The sequence below is a fragment of the Aythya marila genome (genome assembly GCF_965140915.1).
Source record: "Aythya marila genome assembly, chromosome: 3".
NCBI lineage: Eukaryota > Metazoa > Chordata > Aves > Anseriformes > Anatidae > Aythya > Aythya marila.
Genome location: NC_139044.1, coordinates 18,304,580 through 18,323,347, shown reverse-complemented (window position 1 = coordinate 18,323,347; position 18,768 = coordinate 18,304,580). Strand labels below are relative to the sequence as shown.

At 44.1% G+C, this 18,768-nt stretch overlaps 2 protein-coding genes across 3 annotated transcripts; one reads left to right on the top strand and one right to left on the bottom strand.

Annotated features, from left to right (window-relative positions):
• Window positions 1-266: 266 nt before the first annotated feature.
• On the bottom strand, window positions 267-5,735 carry TATDN3 (TatD DNase domain containing 3). 2 transcript variants are annotated; one of them, XM_082756026.1, is made up of 10 exons: window positions 5,637-5,735; window positions 5,514-5,546; window positions 5,337-5,410; window positions 4,980-5,064; window positions 4,256-4,318; window positions 4,058-4,167; window positions 3,607-3,662; window positions 3,253-3,365; window positions 1,995-2,075; window positions 267-1,677 (listed from the first exon to the last, which is right to left on the bottom strand). In XM_082756026.1, the coding sequence occupies exons 1-10, from the start codon at window positions 5,694-5,696 to the stop codon at window positions 1,534-1,536; spliced, it is 819 nt and encodes a 272-aa protein (XP_082612152.1). In that variant the 5' UTR covers window positions 5,697-5,735; the 3' UTR covers window positions 267-1,533. The 2 variants fall into 2 exon arrangements, with proteins under 2 accessions (XP_082612152.1, XP_082612153.1); XM_082756027.1 differs by having other exon boundaries at window positions 1,995-2,072.
• NSL1 (NSL1 component of MIS12 kinetochore complex) lies at window positions 5,720-17,168 on the top strand. The gene is made up of 6 exons (XM_082756028.1): window positions 5,720-5,904; window positions 6,117-6,198; window positions 8,232-8,362; window positions 12,096-12,150; window positions 14,995-15,062; window positions 15,639-17,168. The coding sequence occupies exons 1-6, from the start codon at window positions 5,755-5,757 to the stop codon at window positions 15,915-15,917; spliced, it is 765 nt and encodes a 254-aa protein (XP_082612154.1). The 5' UTR covers window positions 5,720-5,754; the 3' UTR covers window positions 15,918-17,168.
• Window positions 17,169-18,768: the final 1,600 nt, after the last annotated feature.

The following is an 18,768-nucleotide window of genomic DNA, read 5'->3' as shown; positions in this document are numbered from 1 at the left end:
CATGTGCACATCAGGGCTACCACATGTCCGAAGAGGGAGTTCAACTCTTTAAATGTGTTCACTTGGGAGCATAATAATTCCCTTTTTTCTTCACTGAGCTTTAAACCCTCCCCTCTTTCCCAACTCCATACATAGAGATAAAGCCTCCACTTCTCTGTCTGACTCTCAGAACAATTGTCATTTGTAACTCTGTCGGGTGCGGGAGCCCTCCGATTTACGGCGCAGGGAAGCAAGTGATCAACTCAATATGAGTGGTAATACAAGCTTCAACTTTATTGCGCAGATATCCATATATTTATACACACAGCTATAATTATGCCTACTGGTTACTATCCTATTGGCTAAGCCTAAAAGTGTTGCAAAAAACACTGTTTCTCCTACTTGCGGTTACAGCGCATAAGCTACTCCCTTATCTTCCCAGGCCTCAGATCCACCTGTTTATCTCTCTCTCAAGGACAGACTGCCCCTTGCATATTTTCACAAGAATGCTTCTCATCCGGCCTACTCCATGGCTATAAACTCTGCATTTTCTTTGCCTTGCTTGTACAACTCCTCTAGGGACCCGTGCCCTTGCTCTTTGAGCCATTCTTCAACATAACTCCCCTACTACGTCGCTGTTATATAGTCAACAAAATTTTGCTCAGTATTTCAGCAAGCCCACATCTATATGGGTGCTGTGAGGCAGCACAATATTCAGTTTTTAGGAAAAAAAAAAAAAAGCAGTGTGGCAGAATCCACAGTAGACAAGTCCCTCCAAGAAAATGAGACAAATTTGGAGAATTTAGAGAATACGGAGAACAGGTTTGTCTCCCTTTCACTCCTTCATCTCCTGACACTGAGCAGAAAGAAGTCCCTGAAATAAGTCCAAACCCAGCACGATTCAAGTAAATACATAAATAAACAAAAGCAAACCCTTCTCAAAATATCTGAGATCTGAGCAGCTGTTAAGTTACTGCATGCAAGTGAAAAGGAGGGAGTAGAAAGGCAGTAATTCTTTTTTCAACTTTATTTAGAAGGCAAGTGGAGCTGCTGTTTCTGCTTCACTCAGAGCCTGGTCCACATGACACACACAGAACATCCATCCAGCTGGAGCTTTCTCACAGCTCAGACTGGGATGTGCAGTCTGCGGGCCATAGCAGAGCTTATATCACATGTGTGGGCCCACAGCCAAGTCACTTCCAGCCATTGGAATTAAGAAATGAGAGGGACATCAAGCACGTTAGCCATCTCCTAGGCTAGGATCAAGGACTCAGAAATTAAACCCATAAATTCCGTGGTGCTCTTCTTAACGAAGCATTCACTCTGAAACATGAAAGATCCAAGATACTTTTATCTCAATTTAAGAGGTAACAAAGGTGTGTACAAAAGAAGGTCTTTCAGAAACTTGAGTTTGTTGTAACTTGTATCTGTGTAACACTGTGCTCACTCCTTGAGCTTTCCAACAAACTCCATTAAGGACAAGATGTATGTCAGTTTTATTTATCATGCCATAACTAATAGCTGCTGCAACATTATTTATTTCAGTTTCTAAGTTTATACACGAACAAAGTTCCGCAGTTTGGGGAATACTTTCAGTGCATTTTGTGTCGTCACTTCTATAACTTCTTCAACTGGAATTCCTTTAATTTTGGCAATGTATTCTGCAGCAATGTAAATGTTTTTTGGTTCATTTCTCACCTGAAAAACAGAAAGACAAAAAAAAAAAAAATCAAATTATAGATCTCTCCAGGTGACAAGTGTTTCAGGTTCAATACTTCCTGCCACCTTTAGTCCCACTTCAGTTCTGCATACATCTACCCTTGCATTATTTTCTTCTTTGACCGTTCCTGTAATTTCTTTTCCTTTCCCAGCCTTGGGAACACTACCTCTCTAGCTAATTCTCTGATTTCCATCCCTTGCCCATGTCTACTCTACTTACTAGCACAAGAGAATGAAGTAATCTCCATAAGGCATGGTTTTGGACATGCAAACACATAAGTCCACCCATCATTTACCTGTTTTTCAGGCCCCAGAGCTGGAGAGTCAGTTTCCAAGCATATACTTTCCAGAGGTAACAGTTTCACAAGTTTCTGCTTCTTGAAGAAAATAAAGACAGCTATTAAATGCTTTATGAACTTAGACCTGTGGAAAAAATGTAAGATGGAAGGATAGGCTTGGCATTTAAAAGATCCGTATGCTATCAACAATTTTAGAATGGCAGCAAGAATACCAGGAGCTGCTCAAGAAGTCCCCTCAAAACAGGATTATCCTATTTTCTGCGACTCTAAATACCTGAAGCACTATTATTATCTTAACACTGAATCCATTGTTATTTTATTACATTATTATATTGCACATTATTGAATGCCCTACAATTAGACTTGCCAATGCATTTTTAATTTGCCAATTTTCTGTATATATATTTGTGTATCCTTTTTCTCACCTCTTTCACCCCGCAGCCCCAGTTTCCTTTCCTTTCTGCAGATTCCTACCCTCATCCCCATCTATATCCATCCCTCACACCCCCTCCACTCGAATCATGCCTCTTCCTTTCTTACATTTCCAGATTGTGTTACAGAAGTTGATGATGGATGGAAAGAGATGGCTACCCGAGAAGTTAGCAAAGTTTGCAGCAGTCCAGAGGAAAAATTGAATGAGCAGTTTCACTAAGTCCAGGGCTGAAACTGGCCAACACTGTCTTTAAGCAATTTTTCTAATGCTTTGCAAGGCATGCCATTGACTAATAACTATTTCTCAAAGGCCTGTAACTTAGTCAATTTCAAGTAGATTTCCTTTTGAACAAAAGCCTCATAGCACCAAGATAGAATCTATTTTTTTTCCACACCATGTCCCTACTCTAAAACACTAGTGTCAGAAGTTTCCAAAGAAAAGTTAATCAGAACACATTAAAATGAGGGAAAACATCTATTTTCTTAACCCCTGTTTCTGAGGAATAGCTCAACTGTTTCAGCCAAAATTTCCCCAAAAACTAAGGCAAAAGGCCCAAAGAGAAATTTAGCCCAAGAAAAAAAAGCCATTTTATAAGTAACCGAAAGCAGGAATTTCTATCAAGGAAAAGTGACTGTAATCATAAATGAGTACTGCTAGTCCCACTTCAAACTGTACAGACTTAAAAAGAAAAAAGAAAACAAACCCAAGCATCCTTTAGAGCTGCATGGTAAAAATGCAGGCATGCTTACCACCATGGAAAGCTACCAGTTATAAACTGCAATCCCCAACCGCTGAGAAGGTGCAATCCCCTTAAAATGTTACCTGTTCACTCCTTATAATGGAAGGAGGAATGGAGAAGTAGTATCCGGCTTTCACCCCTTCCATTGCTACAGATGGCTTCCCATCAAATGCATGAAGCAACACCTTCGAAGCACCTCAGAGAAAAGAAACAAACCAACTCATTAGTAGTGTTTGCTGTAGGTCCATGATATCACCTACCAACTAGACCTCAGGCCCACCAAGAATGACTACAGAGTCTCTGCACTAGTCCTCCCACGTTTCTTGTACACAAACTGGTAATGAAGGCAGAACAAGACAGAAGAAATCCTGTTTTTTTTTTTTTTAAAAAAAAAAGCCATGAAGGAAAAAAAAAAAAAAGAAGCATTAGAAGCATACCTTGTTCCTTTAAGAGATTAATGGTTGGCCTTCCAGCTGAGCGAGAGTGAACATTTCTGCACACCAAGGAGAGGCCTGGCATTAGGAAATTCAGCAAAACACATGTATATATCTATGTAGTTTTTTTTCAACAAACACAAACCAACAGCAGGTTAGGAAGAAAGTAATCTGTATTACACTTTTAATCTGGAAAAAAAAATCTAGAGATATACATATAAATAATTTTAGCTATAGTGAAGATATATCAACAACATAGTAAGGACAAGATACAGTATTCAAGGGCAAACATAGGGAAAATTCTATAACTACATCTTCAGCTGGAGACTGACAGGACACTAGTAACAGCTTAAGCCACGCGAGTTCTATAGATTCTTAGTAATGATAAATCCTGGGAAATATTTCCATAGATTGAGATACAGCAAGTTCTTCTACTAGTATAAACAACACTTACAAAGGCAAATCCAGTCTTCTTGCTAACTCAACCTGCTTAATCAAAACCTGTCTCTGTTCTTCCTTCTGTTCATCCGTGCTGGCAAATCTGGGAGTGAAATCTAGTCCTACCTGTGGTACAAGAAGAGAAGTGACAAAGTTCAACTTTTTTTTTTAAATGCTGAATCCAGAGACATTTAAATTATAGAATTCTGCTTACTTCTCCAATTGCCACCAGTTTATCTTTGTAGAGTTCAATAAGGGGCAATGCAGCATCCAGATCCTGCAAGAACAAAGTAAAGAAGCGATCCTTATTGCCCTTATCAGATGGAAGCAGTATGAATTCAGTCATGTGATTAAAATGGATTTCCCTTTATTGCTTTTAAATTCTGTTTCCAGAACTTGCTATTACTAGGAGCTGAGTAGTTTTAGGGCCCTGAAGGATTTTTCTGCTTTACTCAATGAGCCCTCACTTCATGTTGCTCTTTCCACAGGAGCAGAAGAGGTAACAAAACCAAGGCCCATAAAAAGTCTGGTAGTATTATATGGCTGCAGACAGCTCTCCAAGTTTTTCACGTTAAAATTTTTCAGGCACAAATTGGTATCCTCCCGCTCCCCATGACAACAAAGGGCCATCTGCAAACATGCACACATTCTGTTCCTATAAACAAACCACCCATTTGGGATTTCTTTGAACTGTTTCACCGTGGCATCTGTAACACTGCCAGAAGACTTCAGCGAACACGCCTGCTGTACACCTCACACGGACAAATGGCAGTGTTGAGAGACCTGGGATTCGGTCTACTGCATCTTCCGTGTTACAGAAAAATAAAAATCACTGAGCAGATCTAATGTTAAATTAGGCAAGCTGGAACACTACGTTGCATTTTCAGGGCAGCCCTAGTGTCACCATAACTGGGCTGACCCAACCCACAGTGTTTTACCTGCAGAGTCACGCTGCGCTGCTCTTCTGGAGAAACTTCTTGGATGGGGTGAACCCCTAGGCACGGCGCCACAAATCCTGGGAACCTGGGCACAGAACAGCGTGAAGGAGCACAGGGAGACAAGCCAGAGAGCACGGGGTGGAAGGCGAGTTATGTGGGGACAGTGAGCAAGTTACACAGAGACATAAGGCCAGCCTGACCAAGGCAGAGGGCAAGTTGTCTTCACCAGCTGTCAAAGCAGCCCCTCACGACGACTCGGGGTCACGCGTGGGGGCTCTCACTGGGGCGGCGGTGTCTGCCTGTGGAAAATAAGATGGGGGGGGCGGAGGGGAGATGGGACACCCCCAAACCCCGCACCTCTCGGACAGCTCCATCACTCTGCAGAACTCCGCCGCCTGCTCCGCCACCACCACCAGCGCCGCCACGGCCGCCTGCCACAGCCGGGAAAAAGGTGCTGAAGAGCGGGGAGAGCGATGCAGGGGAAGGGGCTCGGGGTTTGGGGGTGCTGCCTCCCATCGCCTCGCCTCGCCTCACCTCCTCTGCTGCCCGCACCACAGCCGCCACATCCTGCGGGAGAGAGGCAGCGCCTCAGCACCAATCCCAGCACCCATCCATCCCTCCCTGCACCCGTGCATCCATCCCTCTCCCTCCCCTCACCGGCTGGAAGCAGGGCGCGGCGAGGTGGCAGTGGCAATCCACCGGCCGCCCCGCCGCCATCTCTGCCCGCCGCGTTCCGCTTCCGGGCCGGCATTTTGGGGCTGGGCGGAGGCGGGAAATGGCGGCCGGGGCGGCCGCCGGCCGAGACCTGAGGGTTCGCTGCTGCTCGCGGCGGGGCCTGGAGCGGCTGCTGGGGCTCTGCGCGCCCTTCCTGCGGGCGCTGGCGGCCGGGCAGCCGGGAGGCCCCGCTGAGGACGATGTGCTGTGGGTGAGGCGGCCGGGACGGGGCTGGGGAGCCGGGGAGGGAGGCAGGGAAGGGCCCGCGGGGGGGGCGTCCCCACCCCGGGGGTGCTTCAGGGACGGGGCGCTGAGGGACGGGGACTCGATCCCTGAGGCGATCCCTGGGCAGTGGGTCAGGAAAGCGTCTTAACTTGCTGCTGGTGTCGCCCAGGAGTTTTGCAGCCCTTGAATCTCTTGCAGAACTTCGAGGCGGCGGTGCGGGAGAACGTCACCATTAACGGGCAGCCCTGGGGGGACGCCTCGGCCAGCTCCGAGCCCTGCGGTACGTGGGGCTGCTCGTTCATTTATCGCGGGTTTCATTATCTGTTTGTTTGTGCTAGGTGCCTCTTGGTTGTCTGTTCGTGGTGTGGATGAGGCGGAGCTCAGGCTTGGCTTTGTATAAGGAGCCGCTGGCCACGCTGCTTTTTGTGCAGCCCGGGGTACAGCTGGCTTCGTGGGGTGCTCCCGTTGAGATTGTTACCCACCAGGACTCAGCTCCCAGTCCATCCTCTGCCCAGCCTGTGGTTGTGCTTGGGATTGCCCCAGCCCAGGTGCAGGACCTTAAACTTGGCCTTGTTGAGCTTCATGAGATTTGCGTGGGTGCATCTCTCAAGCCTGTCCAGGTCCCTCTGGATGGCATCCCTTCTGCCCAGTGTGTCAGCCGCACCACACAGCTTGGTGTTGTCGGCAAACTTGCAGATGGTACACTCGATCCCACTCTCCTTGTTGCCAGCAAAGCTGTTAAATAGCACTGGTCCCAGTACAGACCCCTGAGGAACGCCGCTTGTCACTGGTCTCCACCTGGACATCAGGCCAGCTCCTTGAGTGCGACCATCTGGCCAACTCCTTATCTACCAAGCGGTCCGTCTGTCAAATCCACATCTCTGCAGCTTAGGGACATGGGGCGGTGGATGATGTCAGTTGCTCTTCCCATATCTGCCAGTGCTGTAACCCCACCATAGAAGGACAACAGATTTGTCAGGCATGATTTGCCTCATTTTAGTAAAGGGTGAAGAACTGGAGTGAGTTCATCAGAGGCTGCCCAGATGGCATGGGGACTGGATACATCAGAGTGAAATGTTTATCCATTATTTTCAGTGGGTGCATTTATAAAATAATCCTAAATGCAGGTTTCACGAGATACCAAGACCAGGTTTGACTTGGTTGTCAAGGCTGCATGCACTGGTCTCATAATGCAAAATGCTAAACTGATTCAGGCTCACTCAGCTAATTCAGATTTACTTAACAATTCTTTACAGGGTTTTCTTAACAGGAAATCTTTGGATGGTTACGTTTTAATGTAGGTTATCCTCTGCATAAATCCAACCTCATGCTAGCTGAGGTACTGTTTACCTTCCTGCAGTTGGCATAAAGCAGGTGTAAGGACTGCGTTGTGCATTTTAATTTGACGTAAATATATGCATGTGCTCATCCCTGAGCCAGTTTGAACCACCAACTGATCTGGCATTTTGTGCCTTCAGGTATTCCTGTTGACCAGTGGCTCAAAAAACCTCACAAACTCTCAAACTTATTTTTTGCCTTTCTGAGTTTTACAACCACCTGATTCTGCACAGATTGACCAAGAGAGGGTGCTCAAAATCCATTTGTTACCAGTAGACTGAAAACATTGTGTGGCTTGCAAGCTATGCTCAACGTTTTAGTGATAACTGTGAATTTAAGTCCTAAGGAGTTTGCAAAATTAAATTTAAAAATTATACAGCAAGGCTACTGTCAAGGTTTTGAATCTCCACTGGTGGAGAATTATAAGTGTGCAAATGGAAGAATATAGAAATATGCATTACCTTTCAGTTAAAACAACAGAATTAACTTCGTCTGTGTTTTTTTTTTCCATAACTCTTGTGATTTTTTTGGGGTTTGTAATGATGACTTGTGACATCAAGCCAGTACAGGCATTTACTTGTCTAAATCTTGAAACCAGTTTTAAAACAGTGTCTTAAGCTTTAAAAAATTCTAAACAAATTACCTGAAGAGATCCTTGTCAGACTTTTGTCAGATTCAGAGCACACAGAGAAATGTGGTTTGGATTTTTTCCCCAGATTGTTCCCTGCCTCCCCTGTCCCATCCTCACCCCAGCTCCCTTACTTCAAAAGTAACTAGTCAGCAGGAAGTTGTGCTCTGATTTCTGTACTGCTTTACACTGGGATCCAAAACAGACATTCATCTTGTTTGATACTCACATTTCATTTCTTATTTCAGTTCTAAAGATGTCTTTGTCCTTACAATTTTGTCTCAAAGGAAAGAAACATTGTGGGTAGGAGCATTGTTACAATAACTTTGTGTGCTTGGCATTTTTAGGTTCCTACATCAAAATTCTTGAAGACCAGTTTGATGAACTTATAGTAGAGACATCAACAAAGCGTAAGCAGTGGCCTAAGAAGATACTGGTACATGTTATCCAAAGCATGAAAGCAGAGCAAGAAATGTTGGTGAGTAACCTCAGATTTTTCAGAAGCCCTTTGCTTACAGTAGCTGCTGTATGTAACTTGGAATAAATCATGGAATCCCAGACTGGTTTGGGTTGGAAGGAACCTTACAGATCATCTAATTCCACCTCCCCTGCCATGGGCTGGGACACCTCCCACTAGACCAGGTTGCTCAAACATTGAGCTTTGTTTCTTTGCATTAATTAGCAGTAATTTATCTTCCATAAGGTAAGGATTACTACAGACTTCTGTGACTATGAGGGAAGTGGGCCTGTGGCACATTTCAGCAAGTTACTTAGGCAGATTGCTTCAATGTGGTGAGTTACAGCTTACAAGCCATTATATGTCTATGAATCTTGTCAAAGCTGGGTTTCTGAAATTCTTGTCTGAAGGTCGTTTAACGTATTAAATTTATGATACGTGCGGATAGATATTATCACACACGGTATTTGACTTTCAAAAAGAAGTCTGTTTTCCCTGAGCACTTCTGTTGAGCTGGTAACTACATTGAGCAATTTCAGTTAAGAAGGAAAAGAAGTAATGTGGATAATTAATGGGTTCAGCAATTTCTGTTTTTTGACACTGAGTGTAAAGTAATTATAGGTATTAAACGACCCATTCCTGTTCTTGGTTAAGTTTCTTTTCTGTAATTACATTAGACCTGCCTCCTGCTTACTTGCTGGTTAATTAGGAGTCAATTTTCTTTCCATCCTTCACTTTGATATCCTAAAGAACTGTGACATTCCCATCTCTTGAAGTACATTTTTAGTGTCTAACTCTAGGATAAGGTCTTAAACCATGTTGTTTTTGTGGCAGGTTAGTGGCTTTATGATATGTGGTTTTGGAGGAGAAAAAAGTAATTTGAATCTAGGAGCAAAACAGAGGGACATCTGGACTGTGGCACACTGAGCCATTTCTGTGTGTGCATGTGTTTGTAAACAAATGAGATGATTTACTGCCTTCTGTTCAGAAACTTTAAGCAGGATAGAAGGTTAAAGTATTTGCTACAGAAATCCAGAAATATTTTCCTTCCCTCTTCCTAATTATGTGCGTGCTGTAATATGAACTTCCCGTGGCTGAAGTGTTACTGCTTTTCCATAGGATTTCTGACTCGGTAAAGACTTGAGAATTGCATTCTTCACGTTGGAAGCACAGGAAAGCACATAAATGAACTGCTGCCTTGCAGTTCAGCGAGTTAAACAGTTAGCAAGGAAAGCCTTGACATTTAGCAAGCTGTAGTTCACAGGGGTTCTGTAGCACATAGGGATAGGGAAAGCCAAAGGCCACCTGGAGATGAATTTAGCCATGGCAGCAAGGGCTTCTGCAGGTGTATCAAGAGGAGGACCAGGGGCTGCTTCTGACTGAGGCTGATGACAAAGGACATGGAAACGGATGAGAAACTTAATCCCTTCTTCGCCTTGGTCCTTCCTGGTAAGATTTGCCTTCAGGAACCACAGGCCCCTGGGAGCTGTGGGAGGCAGTGAAGCAAGGAGAACTTCAGGGGAAGGGCAGAGGAGCGTCAGCCCGGGAACATTTACATCACCAGGGCACGCACCGTGGGTCTTCAGGCAGTGACTCAGGACTGGCTCATGCACTCGGTCCCGTTCTCCGTGTCCTGCTGGGATGTGTCCACAATGAGGCTGTTAAAAGGGGACTTTTGGTTATCTCTGCAATACCATGGCAAATGGGGGAGGTCCCTGAGTGCTGGAAGAAAGGAAACGTCAGCCCTGTCACCAGGAAGGGGAAAAAAGGAGGATCCAGGGAACTGCAGACCTGCGAGCCAGGAGCTGCCCGTCCCTGGGAAGGTGATGGACGGGTGGAAGTGGCCCGCGTGGACTTACAGAGGGAGCAATCCCCGACCAACCCAAGGGACACGTACAGGGAGCTGGTGGATGTGGGGGCGCCCAGCTGGAAAGCAGCTCTGCAGGACGGACCTGGCTGCTGAGCTGACCGTGGGCCAGAAGCGCGCCCTTGTGGCAGAGGAGGCCCCCAGCTGAAGAGCTGCCGGCAGGCTGAGGCCAGCTGGTCTTCTTCCTGCCCTCTGCTCAGCCCTGGTGACACAGGCCGGGAGCATCGGGTCCTGCTGGGCTCCTCGGTCCGAGGAAGGCGTGGGGAAACTGCATCAGGTCCAGCAAGGAGTCGCTGGCGTGGTGCAGTCCTGAGCAACCTGCTGGAGTTAGCCCTGCTTTCAGCACGGGCTTGAACTGAACCGCCTCTAGAGGGCCTTCCCAGCCCCAACCGCTCTGTGATTCTCTGGTAAAGAAGAAAGGGATTATTATCATCATTTTAAAGTCTTTTAAGAGCCTGCGTTGCATTTCAGAGGACTAAAATTGACAAAGGTAAATAACTCTCCAGGTTAGCCAGGCGTAGAGGATTGGCAGTAAATAGAAGTGCATGCATATGTATTTGTCTTCAATCTGAAATATTTTCTAACACATCATGCCTTTGTGATCTCTGTTGTTAATAAGTCAAGTATATCAAACCCAAAAAATTAACTAAAATAAAGTGTGCTATTGTGTGGCACCAAGATTTTAATGAGACCTTTTGATCCTTTTGGAAGGAACTATGTTCTACCCGAGTACTAAAGTAGAAGGGTTACTTAGGATGCCTCTCAGACTACATTTCTTCTGCTGGTGATCATTTCAGATTTTACTACAGCACAACCAGATGATTATTTTCATTGTGTCTGCAAAACACAGAAAGTTTCTAGCGTGTCTCTGTAAATGAAGCGTTTTTTTCCTCCCAGCTATATCTGCGAAGGTACTCGTGTTTTCTCTGCTTTAGTTGGTGGACTTTTCCTGTTCCTTTTTAAGCCTGGTGTCTCTCCTGATGCATGTTTTCTGGGGCATAAAAAACAGCTATGAAGAAGCCGTACTTAACTAAAGTTCACGTGGAGGGAACCACTCGTTTAGTGTGGCAATCTCCCTGTAACTGCCAAAGCAGGAGATGATCTCACACGTTTTCATTCAGTATATTCCCGTTTGTTTGAGGATAGCTGCAAGCAGTGTTCTTCTGTTTGGGGCTGATGCTGTGGGCTTGCTAGTAACATGTATGATTCTGAAAGTGTTACTCTGATAACACTGCAGAGAGGAATAAGTAACTTTCCTCTTGCTGCTTTTTTTGGTTGGAGAAGGATGAGGGACAGCTCTTCAAGTGGAGAAAACAACTTGCAGATGATAGAAAAACCTTGCGTTCCTATGTCTCTTCGTTTCCTTATTTCCAAGTAGGTTCTTACTTCTAACTCTGCCCTCAAAATAAATATCAAATATATTAATTAGTATTAGAGAACTTCATGTCACAGTTCCCTGGTGTTAAGTGAGAGAGCCTGGTTTGTGCAGACGACTGTACCTGTTCTTGCGTAAGTAACTCCAGGGATATGATATAGTCATTTAAATGGTTTTCTTTTTCTTAGCTTTTTGTCTTCATGGACCCGTTGTTGAGGTTTGCTCCTCTGTGACAGCATCCTGCTTTTGTGAATGGTTCCCTAGAAGTCAGAGCTGTTCATTTTCCTCAGCACGCAGCGGATGGCAGTACTTCTTCCAAAACATCTGGGTTTTAGTTTAGAAATTCTCGTGCTTTAAGAATTGGAATTCCACAAACCAAAGCAGATTTTGGAGCCATGTTCACAGTGAATTTAACCGTGTTAGCTATTCTCCATTGTTCGAATTGCAGCGTATACATTAGTATCTATTAAAGTGAGAGATTATTTCAGACTTTTTCTCTTTTGATTTTGCAGAAGCTCTACCAGCCTGTGGTAACTCCTGAAGAGATCAGGTCACAGCCTTCTCAAGGTAATGATTTCTCAGGGGAGGGCAACTGTACTGAGGGAACAGTGCCTACCTTACTGGCCTGCAGCAAATGTTTCACAAGTTTCCCTTCTGTAAATTTATTTAAATATATTGGCTTGTTTAATTTATTAACCAAAGCAGCTAGAAGTTTGTCATAACTGAATGTATTGCTGCATCAGTTTATTCTGAATGCTGTCTGCTGTTACACAGTGTGCTTGAAGGCAAAAGCTGGTCTCTGGGGGGGCATTGGGTAGGAACTGTCAAATACTCGCCCTCAGGAGGTTTTCTTACCTCTTTCCTCCACCAGTGGCAGAGGCAAGATGCAGAACTAGGTGGACCGCTGACATTATGCTTTGACCGTCCTTGTGTTGCCTTTATATAAATACTAGAAATGCTCCACTCTCTCTTCCTAATCGGTCAGTTTCTTCAGGGAATTGAAAGCAGTTGTGTAGTACTCACTGATGAAGCATGGATTGAATTTTACCCTGCTTGTGTAAAACTGTAAACATCATAAGTTTGCTCCATGGTTTTGCAAGGTTATTCCTTGTTCCAGGGAGTTTGAATACGGCGGTGTGTTTTGCAATAGAAGAGTGGGATGTGCTTTGTTTGAGGCTGGCCTTTGGAGATGGAAAGTTTTGTCTTGCCTGTTACGAAGCACTAAAAAATGACACAATTTGCCAGTGCTGTTTGAAGTGGGCACGGTGACAGAACCCTCACTGTGGATTACTGCAGCTGCTGCAAAGCTGGCCTAACAAGCAGAGGTGATAACTGGAGTTCGAGAAGCAAACCTGAAGCTTCCAGTTCTCACCCTGCTGATCTGGCTTCACTCAAGGCATCGTTTCCTCTTTGTAAACAGGAGACATTGCTCCCAGAAATGCCAGGCTGTGCAGCAAAGCAGCTAACAGGAGCAGTAAAGAGCGTCACTTCACGTCTGCGTTCCTTTTGGTTTCTAGCATCCAGGTCTATGCTTCTCTGTTAGGAATTAACTGCTTCTATAAGCTAGTAATACCTTGCACCATGGTTTTCCTTTTTAGGTTAGGTAACAGCAAAGTCCTAGCCAAGACAGCAGAGAGTTTGTGCTGAATTTTAGTATTATGTAGTCTTTGGGAAGTTTATGTATCCCAGTTTAGCAAGTACAGCGGCCAGAAACCAAAAATGTTTAGATTACTCAATACCTTTCATTTCCTTTTTTCATTTCCCTATGTTTTGGAAAGCCTTGAACACTGAGGAATATAGTGCTGTCCATGTAAAGCTGAACTCCTGCAGGCAAACTTCATCTGCGTGTCAATCTTCTTGTGTAACTGAAATAACCCTAGTAATTATTTTTTTTTCACTTTTACTTAACTCCTTCCTTACAACTTCATAGAGTCTTCTAATGCCAATATTCTACTTCAAGGATGCTTCATTATGGACATGCCTTTCTTTTAGAGAATGTCCTGTGTTGTAATTAAAGAGGCTGCTCTTTGACTCTTTTTCCTTCCAAATTCTGAATGATAGTGCGTTTTAGCATCCGTGTCCGTGCAAGGATTGTTTCCTAAGCCCTGTGAGGTTAGCATAGCAGGCACGTGGAAAAGGCAGCCTAACAAAACAGCCAGCTGCTGCTTCCTACGTGTCAGCAGGAGGTCACCATCACTGCGCCAGAATTCAGTAGTTGACTTAAATTATCCTCAGTAGTACTGACTAGTTTGAAGTCAAAGCACGGTGATGTGTTTTGCTCTGAAATGGTTTAGGAGCATGTGCACAATCTAACAGGGTATTTACTGCAGGCGCTGGCGAAACCCTACAGGAAAATAATACTAGTGGGAGGTGAGACTGCTTAGTTCCCAGAAGCACGCTTACTTATCTGTTTTTGTTGATGGCATAGTGCCACAGATGGAATAACGGCAGAGGACATGCAAAACTCTTTTATAGTAACTTTAAGAGTTTAACTCTTGAGTAGAAGAATTATTATTGTCTGTAAAACAACCAGCAAAAATGTATAATGTGTTGATGATCTTAGCATATTGCTACAGCAATCAAATACATACCATTTTCCCCACTATTCTGCACCTGCTGTCTGCCTCAGTACTCCTGAAAGCTTCTCTTTCTTTCTTTTCTTGTTAACCCAGCAGAATTAGTGCTGTTCACGTTGTTTACGCTCTTTTTTTTTTTTTTTTCATAGAATCACAGAATGGTTTGGGCTGGAAGGGACCTTAAAGGCTGTCCAGTTCCTACCCCCTGCCATGGGCAGGGACACCTCCCACCAAGCTGGGTTGTCCAAAGCCACATCCAGCCTGGCCATATTCCTGTTGTTAACGCCCGGTAAATTAAGCCAGGATGAAAAAGTAGCCTTTTTTGTAAAAGCTCCTTCTTTTGTGCATTTTCTCCAAATGTAGTGTGAACATTGTAATTACATAATGTAATTTGAACCTGCTTTGGCAGGGGGGCTGGACCTGATGGTCTCTTGAGAACCCTTCCAACCCCTACAATTCTGTGATTCTGTGAACTTGAAAGGTTTAAGAACAGATAAATATATATACTGTAACCTCTTCCTTTAACTCAAATACTGCCTCTGTGGCTCATGTTTTGTATAAGCTGTAGGATTTCTGGTGAAGAACTGTGTGGCTTGCAAGGGGTGAGACTTCTAAGCACTACTGTATTTTCTGTGATTAAGAGTAATAACGCTATGATAAAGCCCTTCAGCTGTCATCCCTGGCACTCTGACAAAGGGGATGCGTTGTAGGTTTAAGTTTTACACAAGGACTCTGCTGCTTTTCTGTCTGATTCTAAAAAGCCAATAGCAAGTTTTGGGGGAGGAAAGGGGAGTTATGTTTCAGAAGTGTATTTGAGCTTTATGTTTTTCTGCAGATGCTTACATCACAGATCTGAAGCAGGTGACAGAAACGGTGTCTGAACAGATTGGTGAGGCAATGAAGGTGAGATCTGTGTGCTCCAAGGGGATATTTGTTTCTTTTCTTGTTCTGATAATGTTATCAAACAGGAGTTCCAGCTCTTGTTGGTTATAGCTTTGTACAGAAGAGCCTGCTTGTATACTTTTGAAGCAAGCACATCTTTAGGTTTGGATTCCTGATGTTATAGCTGTAAAGAACTCACCCTCAGCTGGGAGTAAGGAAGAATAACCTCTGGCGATAGGAGGCATTTTTTCTTTAATGGAGATTTTAGGACCTGCAACATCTGAAAAATACCTCCTGAAGAGGTATGCACATGACATTTATTACATTAGCACCAGCTCAGATACGAACTGTGTTCCTGTGATACTGATTCAGCTCAGAGCTGGAATTAGGCAGCCCTGAAACTTGGCATCCTGTTGGTACGAGCTGTGAGTGCAGCCCCTTGTGCTGTTAGGCTGGTAGAGCTGGGTTCCCAGCCTTCACCTGGACCATCCCTGCAGACACTGCATCTTTTGTGCCTGTCAGAATCTAATTAACATCTCGCTCATTGTAGCCGTTACTTTTCCCATGTAACTCGAGATGCTCAATTTGTTCTTGCAGTCTCTCCCCGCGCTAATAGAAAGAGCAGAAGGTTTTTCCCAAGCGCTAACTTGGCAACCAACCCTGGAACTCTGCAAGCTGCGGCAAGAAGTTCTTGCTGGTTGTCATGCAAAGGAGGAAGATAACGCCCAAAGCTTCGTATCACCGGGAGAGGTCACGCCAACAGACACTGGCACCAGTAAAAATCCCTACACTTTGTTCAAGAGGAAAAGAGCTGCAGATTCACCACAGAGAAGATACTACCCGCTTCGACGGAGGAAGATCACCCTCAGCGCCTGAATTCCTCATTTTGTATTTTCAGATTGGATACTCGGTTGCACTCTGGCTTGATGTATTCAGTCTTTTATTTTTAAACCCTATTCTACCCTTTACTTCAGTGCTATACGTGGGAGCTTCCTTAATTATTTAGCTTTTGATCCATATACATATTTTTCTTCTTACTGTTACAATGGTGGTATATGACAACCTATGCATGCCAGTAACATCTGGTATCCTACAAATGTATTTACTGATTAACTCTGATTTTTTTACCCTTTTATTACAGAAGTTAGCTTGAAGTCCTTGTTCTTTTCAGAGCTCTGCGAATGCTTTGTGTCTGTGGGCAGTGTTTTTGTAAACCACTAAGTGCTCATACACAGCAGGCACATCTCTGAAGAGGCTGGAGAGTGTCTGGTTCTCCTAATGAACCTTCATTTATACTGCGTTTGGTGGCTAATAAATAAATTAAGAAGAGTTTCAAACTAGAACATACTAAACCCACCAATTTTGGTATGATGCTTTAGTTATCTGAAAATCCACAGCAAACCTAAAATCAGTCCCCCCTATTTCACCTTTCCTGAATTTAGGTCAGCAAGGCTTATGTATCATCGCATTGGTTTAAATGTGGGACTTCAATAATTGTATGTATTTGCTTGCCGTGTGATCTTCAGAGCAAGGATTTGACCATCTGCATCTTTCCCTCTGATATTTCTGTTCATGCAATCCATATAAGCAGTCTGGGGGTTTCCTTGACAATACTTCTACACATTACAGGATCTTGACTTGGGTCACATATGCAATTGTGGCATTTGACTAAACTTTACAAATCAGTATAGGCTAACAGTAAATGGTATTAGGTTGAGCTAGCTTACTTTTTTTAAACACATTAGTACCTAGGTAGTATTAAATTGAGCATTATGCCTTAACCATCGATAACTTTTTCTGGCTTATGAGTGCATGTGCTTACAGTAAATACGTGTGTCTAGCATGTAATGTATTTCCTCTCACGGTAAATAGAGGGTTTTTAAGAAGGTTTATTAGTGTAGTGTAGTGGGAAGACAGATCCATCTTGATGTCTAAGAGACTGAAAATTTTCAAGAAAACGTGTAACAGATTTTAGTACCGTTTATTTTGTAAAGGTGAGCCTCTGTGCTAAAACTTTGTATATTTAATCACATGTAAATATATTTCCCATGGCTTTTGTATATACAAACTTGTTTTTATACGAAGTAAAAGAAATCAATTAAGAAAGATCAAAGTTTTGGCTAATGTTGTTCTAATCCTGGAATACATGGTGACTGAACAGTTAGTGTATTAGTACTTCAGAAGACATCTGTGTTAAATTTTGGCTCGAGTAACTGAAGTAGCTCCATTTACTGCCTTTGAACTTGCAACTGCTATTAATCTCGGGGCTACAAAGCTTCTAATATAAGAGAGGACAGGATGTGAGAGGACTGGAACTGCAAAGCTGCAGAACGTGTGACCGGGACGGTTTTTCACACAGTGAATTGTAGCTTCTTCGGGTATGTGTGCTCTGGCCTGGGCTGAAAATCCCCACGTTGCACAAATGCATACATCTTCGCTGAGCTCCACAGGTGCTCTTGAATCTGAGTGTTCCTATACAAAGCTAAGCACCACAAGAATTTGCAAGTCTCTAATTATAGTATTTTATTTTTTTTTAATAGAAAGATTCCCTGCTATCCTCCCTTGAGTAATGTTAGGCAATTAAAACAAAAGAAAATAAAAGCTAGGATTAGGCACCTCTCTGAAGACATCCCATCTAAAATGACCAGTGTAAGATAAATGCCTTAAGAAACAAGGAAGGACAGCACTGCGGATTAAGACCTAGGAAGTGAATGAAAGAAGTCGTCCTACAGCACGTGGCAGCATAAAGAGATGGCAGGACAGTCAGTCTGCACGGGGTTTGAACAAAGTGGGAAGGGATGCCTGGTACCCTGAGCCAGGGTAATTGGGCCTGGTTCCGTGGCCCTTGTAACCACGAGTGTGTGTAAAAAAAAAACAAAAAACACAAAAGCATCTGGAATTGCTGCCCAAATAAATGGTGTAAAGAAGGATAAAGAAAGTAAGTAAAGATTCCCAGTGCAGCATCTCAGCTGTGAATTTACAAATCTGGTGGCTGCTTTTGGCCAAGCGGCAGCAGAAGGTGCTGGAGGACGTCTCTTGAAATGAAAGTCCTGTGATGAGCTAAACTCGACACTTGAGTGCTCAGCTCTTTCCCTAATTATTAAAAATTTCTGCAGCAAGGGATGTTTGCAGCTATCAGTGTCTGGGATCTATTTTCCACTGGCAGAAAGACGTATATATATTTTTTTTCCCATTCCCGTAGCCTTTCGTCCTTCAGTTAACTTTTCATAGAAATCAGCAGTGTTGTGCAAGACAAGTGCTTAATCAGGTTTTCAGTGAAATGTCACAACATCCAAACTTATTTTTAACTTGGGCTGAATTGGTATTGCATCAAGAAATGTCTGGTAGGTTTTCTTTATATAGCCCTTGAATCCTGTAAGGCGGCTCAACAGTGAGGGATGCTCGGGAATATCTGCAGGCTGGATTTCGTGGCTTTTTTGGGTGAGCTGGACCATCTTGCTGCTCGGTGGCGTGTGCTGCCAGCGGTGTGTTCATCACCGGTGAGGGCGAGCCATTTCTACCCCGTGAAACCTGAGGGGCTGGAGGAGCATCCCTGCCCTGTGCATGTTGTTTTCTAACCCAGGTGACGGCAAACACCACAGGGAGAGCCTCCCCTTCTAGAAATCTCAGCGCAGACACCACGGTGTGTCTGCAAGCCAGGGCACTCGGTGCCCTGACACCCGGCTGCGCTCTGTACCGTGCCTTGGAAGCGCCACGCTGTGTTCAG